A 13,909-nucleotide genomic window follows, 5' to 3' on the forward strand; every position below is an offset into this window, starting at 1 on the left:
AGCGCGAGAGCCGTGAGAGCAAGGCTTCCTTATAGTATTTGAATATTAATATGGACAAACCCCAGCCCGCTTGCCTAAAATGTAGACAATAAACTTACATCAACAAATCTATCCACGTCTTCTTTACCATGCGAAGGTTTGGCGGCAATGAGCATCAGCTTACTTTGCAAATCTTTCAAGTCGTCGAGAGTGAATCTCTTCTCATCCGCGGGTAGCTTGAGCTGGATCACAGCATCCAGAGTTAACGTTTCTATTGATTTCTCGACGTCTTCACTGACGCAGCCGACAAGGTAAACACCGTGTTCATTGATGGCTTTAGCTTCCATTAGAAATGATTTTGCCACTGAACCATGAGTCTTTTCTAATCCTTTTAGCCACTCTAACTGACGGCTTGTGTCTATCTGCAAATGAAGTAAAATCAGATGTGACATTTGGAATTCAAATAGTCAACAATGGCGTTAACAAGACACTAGAGAAACAAGAAACGTTAATTATCTATATTCTCTCACTAAACAGACTAGTTAATGACTTAGTCTCGGAGCAGAAATTCTATTTTCCAAACAAAGAGTTTTTGCTTCTTGCTTAAAGGTTGTAAATCCTGGCAGTTTGACACAAACATATGAGTCCTGTAATCATGTGTTATTAACTTATTTTAAAAAGATAACTATGAGAAGTCATCATGTTCACTCACCGCTTACCTTCTTGCAGGACTTATTTAATATCATGGTTAAATAGGAAACTGAAGTGCACCATCAGTATTAACTGAACCAACGTTCAAGTGATTCTTATTTCGCAAACACTATAACCCGAAACATCAAAACGTCATGCCAAACAACAAGAAGGCATACCAGTTTTGTAGGAAGACTGGGATCTGCATCCACTGCATTGCAAACTCGTTCACATGTTTTTAACAATTCATCAAATCCAAAAGAAGATTTCAAGTCAAAGATGAGAGGAGCAAAGCCAAGGCAGCTGGTATGTAGACAAGTGATTCTTGCTGTTTCCATGTCTGTCTCCCCAGCTGAGATGATGGCCAAATCCACAAGGACCTTGAGTTGTTGGGGGCCTAAGATAAAAATGTGACAATGGCCGTATTCATACTAGAAGACGTCTTGGACGTCCAGACGCATTAAACGTCTGACTGTTAAGTGCGGCCTGTTTTTATACTAGACGTCTTAAGCGTCTGAGACGACTAATTCATCTTTTAAGTGCGTCGATCGGACGCACTTACCTTCAGACGTTTTATTCGTCTGACGTTTAATGCGTCTGCCTTATTCCCCGTAGACTTCCTCTAGTATAAATGCGGCTAATGTTATTTTAGCAGCCGTAGTTTAGAAAGACGGCAGTATGACTTATTTAAACTATGTTTAACGGCATAGGCTAGAAAAACCTAAATTCACGACTCTGTAACCTCCAAAATTCTGGTAATCATTAGGGAAATCGTACATTATACTCTTCGCCAATTGCAACACTTTGTATGTCCCCATGACCGCATTTTAACAGTCTCTGCGATCCTACCAGGAAATCTTTTGAACAACTTTGTAGATTGCTCAGCTTGTTTGACTCTAAGGATTTTTAAACAGTAACTATTAATGGAAGCCCGGAACGCTTCAATACTGTTACATACAGTAAGTCGATTTTGTTTTCTCTTCTCACTGGTTAGATGTATTCTTGCAGCAAAAACATAACTCATTTCGCAACTCTTCTACCTTTAATTTTTTCCTTTAACCACGATATAAAATCTTGGCATCTGTTGACAGCATCTAGACATCTTGCATGGTTAGGAGTTATTTTTGACAGAGCTCTTCCTGCTTTTTGTAGAGCAGTATTCATGCTTTGAAGTGGTTGCTGTTTGAATTCCTTAGTCAGCTGTTAAATGAAAAAGAGAAAGTTTTAAATAACCTTGCAATAGCGGTTGCATGTCTTCAAGCTGCACGGAAGCATCAAGCATAGTGCTAGTTTTAACTTTTTGGGTAGAGCTTTTTGTTTTCCTTTGTCTCTAACATGATTAGACATGAGTAAAATAACAACAGGCTAGAAACAAGGTTAGTCTGCTACACAGAAGTTTTTAGTTTCGTCGCGCAACCCGCTTCCCCACAAGCGAGAGTTGCGTGACGACACTAAAAACGTCTGTGTTGCAGAGTAGAAACTAGGTACGCTAACAATCACCTTTTGGAAAATACTAAGACACCGACATGTAAAGAAAGTTATTATGGAGCAGCTCAAGTTACCCAATGTGGTGTAAATCTTGTCAACTATCGTATCTACAAACCTGGTTACCCACGTCTTCTACCAACCGAAAATCTCCGTGAAGATTAAAACGTTCTTTGAGATCCAGGATAACCCAAACGGCGTCAATGCAGTTTCGTAATTTGTAGTACCGTTCAATCTGGTCAATGCGTTTTTTCATTTTGTCTTCACTTGCCTTTACTGGACTCTTATTTTTTGAGATGAGCAGCCTCATCTCTTTGGCAAGGTCTTGACTATCCTTAAACACCTGAAAAAGCTTGTCGAGCTCTTCGAAAGAAATGGTGCCACTTAAAAGACCCTCTTGTAGTGACTGTAGCCGCTCATATGAAGGCGCCCACACTAACTCTGCAACTTCATTAACACTCAGCAAAACAATTTTGCGGCCTTTTCTTTTTTCAGTCATTTTTAGCTCTTTCTCGCTGTTTTCTCTCAAAAACTGCTGTAAAAGTATACTATCAGCAAGCTTTTCTAAAGCGGAAATCATCTGCTTTGCCTTCGGAGAAAGCCCAAAGAATGTCACCACCGGAAACATTTTTCCTTGATCACTAGTCGACTGTGCTAGTTCTTTAATCGGCATCTGAGAGGCATCCATTTCTGTCTTTTTACTCAGATCGTGCAGGTCAACTGAGGAAACAAAGGTAAACACAATTGTGACATACTTAGAAACTATGTTCTAATCGATACCTAATTTCACCGCTTTACTAGAAAAATGTTGACAAAAATCCTCCTGTTTTGTCTGCTTGCAAAGCGTTTGTCTGCTTGCAAACGCCCCCTTGGCGTTTTCGCGCGTCTGAAATCTCCATTCCCCATCAAAGGCCCGCAGGCCCACCCGTCCGCCCGCCCGTCAATGTGAAATGTCTGGTGGCGACATTTCATTTCAGTCCTAAGGGGGGGTGAGACCGGTTGTTTGAACCAGAGACAGCTTAAGAAAATAACTTAATTTGCAATTTAATCTTGTGTTGCTGAAGGATGGAAATTATGGAAACTGTAATGTCTATCTGAGAACCAGTCCGGGCCGCAACCAGATATGGATATACGATGACGTCACCAAAATTTAATACTTATTTAATGTCTATATTGGAAAAGACGGCGAAATTAGTATCTGTGATTAAATATTGTACTCGTGAATCTAGGGTAATATTTACGTTTTTCCAAATTCTAGTCATTTCCTTCGCCTTTTACCTATTAATATCATGAGTGACAAAGTACAATCTTGGCCTTTTTATTTGTTTATCGTATCGAGAACTCTGAGCACTGAATCGTTTAGGGCATATTAAAATTTCGTTTTGCGTTTTCACAATTTCTGAATTTTTCGAAAAAATTAGAGGGTGTTAGTAAAACGCGGGGCCGGGGTCGAGGTCTATCTTTTTTGGAGAATGCCGTTTTAGGGTTAGGGTTAGGGTTAAGATTAGGCTTAGATTAGGGTTAGTGTCAACCCTAACCCTATACCCATTTTATTAGGCGGCTAAACAGGACATGATTGAACTACTATTAATAACGTGTATTCATTGTAAGACCAGGAAATCCTACCACACCCTTCGAGATCACAGTGGAAGTAGACGAGCCCGCCTACACTATAAATGTTTAAAAAGTATAACATTACCTTGCCAAATGGGTTCGCACATCCTTATAAAAGAAGAGACGTTCTGCCTTTCCTCCTCAAATGCAGTTAATTCCATGTAGCGCTGATTTAAAGACTTCTTTAGCGCTGATATTTCTCTTCCCCTTTTGCCTATTTTCTCAGAAAGTATCAAAAATCGGTCGGAGTGATCAAGAACTAGTTTTAATAACTCAAATTCTATGGAACTGTCCAAAACACCATTGATTGCAGCTTTTAAAGATGAAAGCGCCAACATGAAAATCTCCTGTCCATCTTCCTTCAGCACTCGACGAAAATCAGATTCACGCCCTACAAATGCAAGACATACAATTTCACGAAAAACGTGTCATGCCAGCGATAACCAACACACGATTATGCAAATGTGACGATAGCACAAACAGCAAAAACTAAGCCAGGAGACGTCGCTATGACAATAAATGATGACATTCACTAATTAAAAAGATGCTGAAAAAGCGTTCTCTTGGCCGTAGAATTGTTAAAGACGGGAACAACTGCTTGTGTCAAAGAGACTTTCACAACAAATAACAATGTGTTTAACATGGATTTAAGTAGATGAAGCATATTTTGACAAATTTTTAAAACGATCAAGGAAAGACATTTCATCATACGAGCTCCTTCAACTGTCCAGAATGGTACCCTAGGGTTAAATGACTTATTTAGTGTAAAGAAGACCTAGAGTCATCCAAATGTTATGACACAGGTAGCCCAAGCTCGCACCGAGGGCTCAGTGTACATGTAGCTTCTTACGCGGCCGTTGTTGTAAGGAAATACCGAGTTCACAAAACGGTCTTTCCACCCATTCACATACTCATATTCATACCCTCACATCATACTTAGTCAATCTGCCTGCAAGAACAAGTCATTAATTTCAAACTTGGTCGATGAACACCCACATTTTCGGCTAAGAATATGGAATGCTGGTGGTGTCTTGCACAAACCATAGGGGAAAACAGCACTGCTTCCCTTTGATAACAATCATGCATCAAACGAATAGAAGCACAGACATAAGGAAAATCAAATCGTTACGGAATTTGAATTGGTATTTGTCGTACAGATAGGGTTAGGAAAGGATGAGTGATATATAAACTTCACTTATTCATTACCAGAGTCTGTCTTAACAGTATTAATATGTCTGACAGGCCAAATGGTATTGAGAAATCATGAAAATGTTGAGGCAGTTGATTCTCCCAAGCAAGTAGTAATAAAGCGACTTACTGCGCGTACCGAATCAATTCTAAAAGCAACTGATTAACTTTCATGCACAGAATTATTACCGAATCTACGAAAGAAGCAGGGCCATAGCCTCCAGGTCAGAACGTGCCGAAGACTTGTATTTCTTGAGCATGAAATGCTTCCTTGTGGTTGAGGCCAGCAACGTGTAAGCATCAGAGTTAGAAGCTCGCCACACTCATCGGCTTGGGGAGAATCAAGGCCATACTCTGACAGCCAGTGGAACACCTTCTTTCCTTCGTTGTCCATCTAAAGAAAAAGAGCAGCATACAAACAAATCATAAAAAGAGATAAATCAAACTGACCACATCTTACAGTAATTCTTCACTAACCGTTATTGCTTTTGTAGCTTTTGCGACCTTCTTGAATTCAACAAGATTTTCGCGATTTAAAACAAATCAGAAATTAAGTGCCGCAAACATATGATAACGCGAAAATGAAGTGAATGTCATTAATATTGCTTTTTTTGGAAACAGACAAGTCTCATGAGATTTGAAAAATGCCAGAAAGTAGTGCAGGTATCTTTTCCTTCACATTGATTAAGCATGTTTCGCAGTAAATGGATAAGAAAATGAATAAAACTGTAGGATATTAGATATGAACGGTTACTGACTGTTTGGTTGCTATGTTCGAATTCGTTTTACCTAAATTCAAGCAATGTTGAATCACATGGTTAAAAATTTAAGTGAGTTTGGATACAGTTTCACAAAATCCAAGTGCCGCAGAATATACGAACTTCGAATTAGCGAAATATTAAAAGCATATCACAAAATTAAATTCTCCTTTAACCCCCTACCGATTGAAAAGGTTGACTTTTGTATCGGTGAGAACTGAAATGATTTCTAAATCAAAATTTCTTTAGTGTACTATTGATACTATAGAGAGCACAGGCAACTAAACACATTACGTCACCTGAAGCATGCTTTCAACTTTTCCGAATGTTACTTTAGACACTAAGTCTTGAACAAAATTATGATGAGCTGCCATACTAGCTTTGGTAAAGACTTCGACCAGGTCATTACAGAGACACTAAAAAAATAAAAATAAGACAGATGTTTAAAATACCTTAAATGACAAGGCAATTTTTATTTAGAGATACATATTATTGATCCTGCTGTCACTAAGGATGGTCTTACTTCTATTGCTCATAGACTGTTTTAAACGGCGAACCCTTTAAGCGCGGAACTGCATCTAATGTATTCCTCTCATTTCTCGTTTTCGTAGCTATAACTTAGCGGCAATTTTACATTGTACTGCTCGAATAATTGCAATCCAACTCACGTGCATAACCTCAGACGCAGCAATATTGTGTGTGAGATCCAGCTACAGCGATCACTGCAATGTTTTACACGTTAAAAATAAATTGTTGATGAGTGTTCCTGCCTGGAATTTCCAAAGAGTTTTGAGATGAGGTTCTCGTGTTCCTTATGAGAGACCCGCCCGTCAACGTCACTGACGTCATTTACTGGTACAGTGAAACCATTTATTAAGCGGACACCTATATTAGGGTGTCCGCCTAATAGAGGTTTGTAAAGATTGTGCAATGTTTGTTAACGATTAACATTCAACGGTTACTCTGTACTTTGATAAAGTTCCATGTTGTTAAGGAAGGATTTGATTGTGAATAGCTTTACTGTATTTTGTGCAAGACATTTCGGTGAACTTCAGTGATCGCGGATGATAATCATACGACCGGATGTCGGTCTAATCTACAGTTTATTGACAGCTAAATGTATTGATTTATCTTTATTAATCGACTACAGTACGTATTTCAAGGACGTAATCCAGAACTACTATTGCCAATTCAGTCCAGTGTCCGCTTAATAGAGGTTTTTAACAATAGAAACTAGCCAAATACAATTTATTTTAGTGTCCGCTTCCGCTGAATAAGGGTTTGTTATAAAGGGAAATGTAAGACGTTACTTTCGGGATTCGGTTTATTGTCCGCTTAATAGAGGGTGTCCGCTTAATTGGGGTCCGCTTAACAGAGGTTTCACTGTAACAGGTTACTAAGTAAACGATAATTATGTAATACAAAAGAAATAGAGTTGTCTTGCCTCTTCCAAACGCTGTTTCAGTTCCCGCGACAAGCTATCACTCCAGATGTCTTCGCACTGTTTAACTCCCCATTCGAGGGCGAACAACTTTGTCCACTTCTAAAATTGTATATTTTGAATATTTCATGAAAGATGAAAGTAACCTGAACATGTTTGTGACAGAAATCTCAGTAAATTTGATTCTTTTAGCTAGATTTTAAAGTGCTTGCTTACCGGGAACATTATGAAGGCTAAATGTGTATGCTTTTATGTTGTGTTTTTGGACAACATATTTAACAACTCGGGTCACTAACAACGCTAAAGGGAAAATTATATGGGGCAAAAAGCCCCTTCTGTAATATCGGATTGCCTTTACTTTATTTGTTCTTCCACATACAAACGATAAACAAATACAAGACAAAACACCTTTGACGCACCTTTAATTCTAATTCCGCTTTCCCTATGCGGTTACAAGGAATTTTGCTCTTTAATGACTCCTTAAGCCACTTCATGACAATTTCAAAGGTCTCCTCCACCACTTGCTCTATTCTTTCAAGACCTCCTGTTTGATCTTCCCCTGTCATGGACAGCTGGCCAAGAAATGAGATGCACTTCGCAATGCTCTGTAAACAGTCCACCAGAAGTTCAAAATTGCGACAAGACTTAGAAACATCCCTAAAAATCTCCAAGCAAGTCTTGGAGCGAAGAAGGACTTCATCTTTCAAGGCATCGTGATCACCATTGTTGGAAGATCTATACAAATTACCAACATAATGGAGATGAGTTATTCACGTAATTAATAACACTGATTTATGATTAGTCTTATTATCGTAATCAATTACACTGATTTCTTAATTTGTTAAAACAAGAATAGCAGCTATTTGGGAAAGACCGGTAAGAAGAACGTATTTATAGGAGAAGCTACGATACCCAAAGAAATAAACTTGCTGAGAATTACAGTACGGGAAATAGAAATTACGAGGAACGGCCAATCATGTTGCAACACCAGCTTTGGTTTTAAAAATATGAACTTTGAGGGAAATATGTGTCTGTAATTAACTGTGCTCTCATTCTCCTCACCATACCTCTTCGTTGTTAAATATTATTTGAAAAAAGTTCACCTGTACACGTGTTTTTTTAGTGTTACTGAATATGAGAATTAATTGTATGGAATAATCAACCTCACTACAATCTCGCACATTCGAAGTTTGGTTTGGAAATAGGACAATGACAATAAAATTGGTGAAAAACATCCCCATTGTTAGTTCTAGTAACTACTTATACTTACTCAGCGATTGTATTCTCGGTAGCTAATTTTATATCCTTCTGTGTTTCGTTCAATGTAACCGCAGCAGCTTGCCCCTACATCAAACAAGAAGGTAAACGTAACTTACTTTCAGGGATGTTTACAAGTGGAGTTTACGTACGGCTACTTTTGTAAATCGAAAACAAATTTTGTGGTAAGGCTTGTACACTTACTTCTCAGCGCTTGAAGAAAATTTAAGGTTGGTTCTTAGGCAATTGAAGTTTAGAAAATAACTTATTGTAAAATTAGTTTGGCAACAGTCAACACTAGACCAACCCATTAGTGACCATCAAAAATGCCACGATTTGGTAATCTCGTACCATAGGGAGGTGATCGCATACGTGAGGAAAATATAGTGCTTTGACTGGGAAAACGGGCCTTTATAGTCTACCTATCAGCTAGGGGGGTTGTATGGCTTAGTTGAGGGGAACAAACAAAACTTGTATAATATTAATGTTTGACTAAAAAGCAGCAAAAAATGCATGATAGCAAGGATAGAGCGGTAGCTTTCCCTTTTTAAATCGAATTTAAATTTGCCCCTCATACCCTTCTTTTGCTCGCCATCTTGGGTTCATAAACAAACCTTCGATTTCCTCTTAAAAATACACGGTTTTTGTTTTGAAGATTATTTGATATAGTAGGCGCCAGAGATATTATTTCGGATTGTTACTGTTAGTCAAATTAAGCTGACGTCATATATGACGTCACGGGTGGTCGTGCGCTGGTCGTTTTCGCGAGGCGGTTGTAGTTGAAATTTCAACTTAACTTGAACCCTTTGTTTCGTAAAAAAAATGAAACGAAACGAGACAAAAGGCTCAAAAAGAATTTACCTCATCTGGCCTTACATAGTCCTTCACAGACAAACCCCGGGCAAGGGTCGTACATACTTCGTCCTTTGGAAATAGTCTAGAGGTAGCAATTTTACCAAACGCTGCGGGGGGAACGCAAAACAGAAACGTTCTTCTGAAGAGAGGATCCAGTTCAAACAAGGGAGACAACACTTCCATCATAGAGGAAGGGCAACTGAAAGGAAAGAAAGAAAACGGTAACCAAAAGAGCAGTAAAAAGGCAAAAAGTTTATAACATTACCTTTGAGTAGTATATTACCACGTTTCCATAGGGGGCAAACCTTATGAATGCTCTTGGCTAGTGAAGAGCAAATTTCTACCCCACGACTGGCTGAGCGAGGGGGGATCTTATTAAGGGATTGTGAACACAATAGACATGTTAAGCAAGGACTGAACCCGACATCGAGGCTCCATTTGCCGCTCTGCTATTGGCCAAGTCGGTTTTTAGATCTGCGCGCGCGGCAGTAACTGTTGTCACCTTGTTTCTGCTAAATCTGCCAAATGACAAAATAGCAAAACTCCAGAATGCGTTTATAATTAAATACCTTCCTCAATAATATAGAAAAATATACAAATGAGGCGTTTGCTTGGTTACAGAGGAATTTTTTACATATTACAAAACCTGTGAAAGGAGCTCCGTCGTTTGTTGAATTACGATGTCTACATTGAGCAAAGGATTCAGTCACCAGATTGACTGGCTGGGAAAATTTTCTCTTTCGTCACTTTTTTCCTTCAATGTTGCATTCACAATTAATGAGTGGGTATGGATTACCATGATCGTGTTCAAACCAAAATTAACCTCTCTAATTAACGGGACAGGTCGCATGGGAAGTAAACTTATGGAAAAAACATTTACTTTAAATACTGCATCATCACTGTGGTGGGTCCAATGTGGTGAGAAAATCGCCGGAAGCATTCTGTCCGAAGTATATAGCCCGAAAGTAACAATGCCAAACATGATTACCATGTTAAGAGTATTACTCAACAACCCTTAATACAACGGCGGTGGGAAAAAAACTAGAAATAACCACTTTATAAAAAATGTTGTAAATGCCAGGGTAAACCACCTTGTATAGTTCCAAAAAATATCCAAACCTCCCATGGAGGGCACTTTTGCTGTAGGCCCCTAATTCCAGGGGATGCTTGTCATACACCCCAGGTGTTTTTTTTTTTTATTTCCGGCGGCCATATTGGTGCACCAAAACTGTACAACAATATGGCGTCCCCATACAAGGCTCTACAAAGGTGCGTCAAACGTTTCGGCAAATAACTCAGAAACTGTGGGCTGCAAAGACCTGAGACTTGGAAAAGTTGTTTATATATTAGTCTTTTATAACATTTAATTTTCTTGGCTTCTTCCACTGGACGGTTTCCAATTTATTATTTTTTGTTGCGTGACAGTGAAAACGATGGATACTTATCTTGAAGACCGGTAACAGTAAAGAAACTGAAAGTTTGCTCAACAGAGGAGCTGTTATCTATCAGTAACTCAATAATCTCACTCAGATGCGCTGAAAAATCTTCTGTAAGCAGCCCCCACCCCCTCGGAAATTGCCTCCTTTTGTAACCCCCTCCCCTCCGTTGCCCTTCGTGAAAAGGGGGCAGGGGGGTATGGATATTTTCTGGAACTACACATTACCCGCAACCTCTCTTCGATCAATCAATAAATCAATCAATTTATTAACGTCAATACGTGGGATGGGGTTGCCCCGATCATCCGAGCCAGAGGCCCATGTATAAAACGTATGACAATAAAAATACTAAGTCGATAAAGATATAATGCATTTGAATAAAAAGTAACTTAAAAAAATCATAAATGTATGAAAACGAATAACAATAATATATCCGTGAATGCAACCTCGTCCCCAGGGCTTTTCCCCTAAAAAATGGGTGGGGCAGGAAAAGGCCCTGGCATCGGCTGGTCACATGTCTATCTTACACCATGAAATCCTGGGTGTAATAAATTTACCAGGTTTTGCCAGGTTCGCATAAATTAAAAGTGACAAACCAAGATGGCGGAGACACCGTCTGCGATAAGCGTGCTTAGTCGACTTGGATCTGCCTTTAATCGTTGTAACTTTCCGTCGTTCTGTTTAAAACCGCTTCAGGTTAAGTGCTTTGAATGCTTACTGAAAGGCCAAGATATTATTGCTGTTCTACCGACCAGTTTCGGCAAATCTCTGCTGTTTCAGCTCCTACCGGACTTCTTGCCTGTCAAAGCAGATAAGAATATTGTGATCGTTGCTTGTCCTTTAAACTCTATTATAGAGGACCAACTTAAAGTGCTGCAGAAAAGAGGAATTACTGCTGATGTTCTCCAACTAAACAACGACGAGGGGGAAGCGATTGACAGTTTGTTCAATTATTCAGAACTAACGGACGAAAGCGCTGAACGATCTTTAAGCAATCCAAGTGCGAGACTAATGAATGGAGATGTCCAGATTGTGTTCGCACATCCAGAGGCTCTTTTGAGTAAGGAAGGACGCGAACTGATGAACAGCAAGGTTTTTCAAAGGAATGTGGTTGCATGTGTGGTCGACGAAGCTCATTGCGTGGAAATATGGTAAGCTTTTTAGACAGCGCACATAATACGTGTAAAGTGTACATCGGGCCAGACAGGCAGACAGGCTCGGTTAAGCGGCTGAATTGCATATTTTATTAAGTAGCTTATGAGCGAAAAAGTCCGATAATGGATACTTAATTGTGAGGAATGCCAAATATTATCAATTGGCCTTACATTTTCTTCATGCACTATGATAACAATTTTGGTATAAGCCTGATGGCAACATAATAATAATTTAAACTCTATTGTGTCTTAGGGGTGAAGATTTCAGGAAGGACTTTAAAGAAGAAGGACTTTAAAGACCTGTCAGCTCTTAAAGCGTTTTTCCCAATTGTACCAGTCATGGCCCTTACAGCCACAGCACCACCGCAGATGTTGAAAAAGTTTGTCAGTTTGTCATTAAAGACAGACTGTAAGGTTATTGCAGCCAACCCAAATCGGAGTAACATCTATTTGGAAAAGAAAGTGAGGATGAGTAACCACCATGGCTATGAAGGTTCTGACCAGATCCTTGTACCAATTGCAAATGACCTGGCTTTGCAGAGGGAGAGGTATCCCATGACAATTATATACTTGAAACTTAAGTACTGTGGCTATGCCTATGGATTGTTTGAAAGGATATTGGCTGATAAGCAATTTGTGGGGGAAACAAAAGATCCATCTGGAAGGCTATTTGCCCAATTTCATGCTCCCCAAACAAAACGTATGAAGTAGAGTATAATTTTCAAAATAAAAGAAGAGAACTCGAGAATACGGGTTTTGTTTGCCACATCAGCTCTTGGTATGGGTGTAAATGCTCCCTATGTGGAACACATTATACACATCTCCCCACCCATTTTTTAAGGGAAAAGCCCTGGGGACGAGGTTACCGTGAATGCACAAAGCTACACCCACCCGAATCCCACTGAATTAACTAAAAACTAAAAACGGTAAGAAAACGTTTAAAATCCTAAGGGAAGAAAATAAAACAGATATAGTAAAACCCTAAGATATACAAAAATTACATTTACAACTGGACCTTAAGTGCTTACGATATTAACTCAACTCAGTCGATCTCTTAATGTAAGGAGGAAGCTGATTCCATGAATGCGAAGCCTTGTAAGTGAAAGAATTGTGATAATATCGATTATTATAGGATGGTTGAGTGAGATTGTGATCGCTGTTCTTTAAATTGTAGCGCAATATACGAGGTTCGAATAAATCAGAAATATAGTCAGGCCCATTTCCTTTTATGCATTTAAAAAGGAGGACAAGAGATTGATAGTACCGTCTATGTTCCAGTCATTGCATGTTTACAGTAGACAATATGGAATCATAATCTAAGCTGTTTCCGAAATTTAAGAGGGCTTTTAAAGCATAACAGTTTGCAGATTCAAGTTTCTTGTTCAGTAATGGACTACAATTGTCAAGGTGTGGAAGTATATAAGCCATGTACCGCATAAGTGAGATATCAGCATGCACCAGCTTTCTAAGTCGTCTCAGAGCTCCAACCTTGGCATAGACATTCCTTAAAACAGTTGATAGGTGGTCTTTAAAGGACAACTTATCGTCTATACAAACACCAAGAATATTCAGGAAGCCAATTATTTCGATAACTGAGTCGCCAATATGAAGAGCAGGCTCATGAGATTCCTTACCCAGGATCGCAGCTTGGGTTTTCTTGCTGTTGATGGAGAAGTAATTTGAAGCAAACCAGGATGAGGGATTCTCAAGATCTTTGTTAAGAGACAGTTCCAATGCTGAAATGTCTGTATTGGATGAATAGGCGGTAGTGTCATCAGCATAGAGCCTCAGGGAAGAGAGTTGAACAGAAAAATTCAGATCGTTGATAAATACATTTAACAGGAGTGGCCCAGGAGGCTGCCTTGAGGAACGCCACAATACACCCTTAGCCAATCCGAGAAAACTCCATTGACCTTCATTCTTTGCTTTCGACCAGACAAGTAGGAATGCAAGAAGTCAATTGCCTCCTCACCAACGCCACAAGCACGTAGCTTTGCAAGAAGCAAATTATGACATATGGAATCAAAGGCTTTGGATAAGTCAATTGCAATG

The 13,909-nt window shown here is 39.3% G+C and overlaps 1 protein-coding gene and 1 pseudogene across 3 annotated transcripts in view; one reads left to right on the top strand and one right to left on the bottom strand.

The window, feature by feature from the left end:
- Positions 1 to 13,909, bottom strand: part of LOC140937040 (E3 ubiquitin-protein ligase rnf213-alpha-like) — a 95,676-nt gene that overhangs the window by 65,446 nt on the left and 16,321 nt on the right. Inside the window, exons 8-18 of one of the 3 annotated variants that reach the window (XM_073386566.1) lie at positions 9,274 to 9,466; positions 8,426 to 8,499; positions 7,575 to 7,890; positions 7,159 to 7,257; positions 6,014 to 6,130; positions 5,146 to 5,350; positions 3,854 to 4,159; positions 2,273 to 2,874; positions 1,710 to 1,869; positions 849 to 1,066; positions 99 to 401 (exon numbers count right to left, since the gene is read on the bottom strand). In XM_073386566.1, coding sequence (XP_073242667.1) covers positions 99 to 401; positions 849 to 1,066; positions 1,710 to 1,869; positions 2,273 to 2,874; positions 3,854 to 4,159; positions 5,146 to 5,350; positions 6,014 to 6,130; positions 7,159 to 7,257; positions 7,575 to 7,890; positions 8,426 to 8,499; positions 9,274 to 9,466 — 2,593 coding nt within the window. Of the gene's footprint in view, positions 1 to 98; positions 402 to 848; positions 1,067 to 1,709; positions 1,870 to 2,272; positions 2,875 to 3,853; positions 4,160 to 5,145; positions 5,351 to 6,013; positions 6,131 to 7,158; positions 7,420 to 7,574; positions 7,891 to 8,425; positions 8,500 to 9,273; positions 9,467 to 13,909 lie in introns of those variants that run through there. The other 2 variants (XM_073386563.1, XM_073386564.1) reach the window with 2 other exon arrangements.
- On the top strand, positions 11,304 to 12,697 carry LOC140936689 (ATP-dependent DNA helicase Q1-like; annotated as a pseudogene).

This window comes from Porites lutea, chromosome 5 (assembly GCF_958299795.1).
Source record: "Porites lutea chromosome 5, jaPorLute2.1, whole genome shotgun sequence".
Classification (NCBI taxonomy): domain Eukaryota; kingdom Metazoa; phylum Cnidaria; class Anthozoa; order Scleractinia; family Poritidae; genus Porites; species Porites lutea.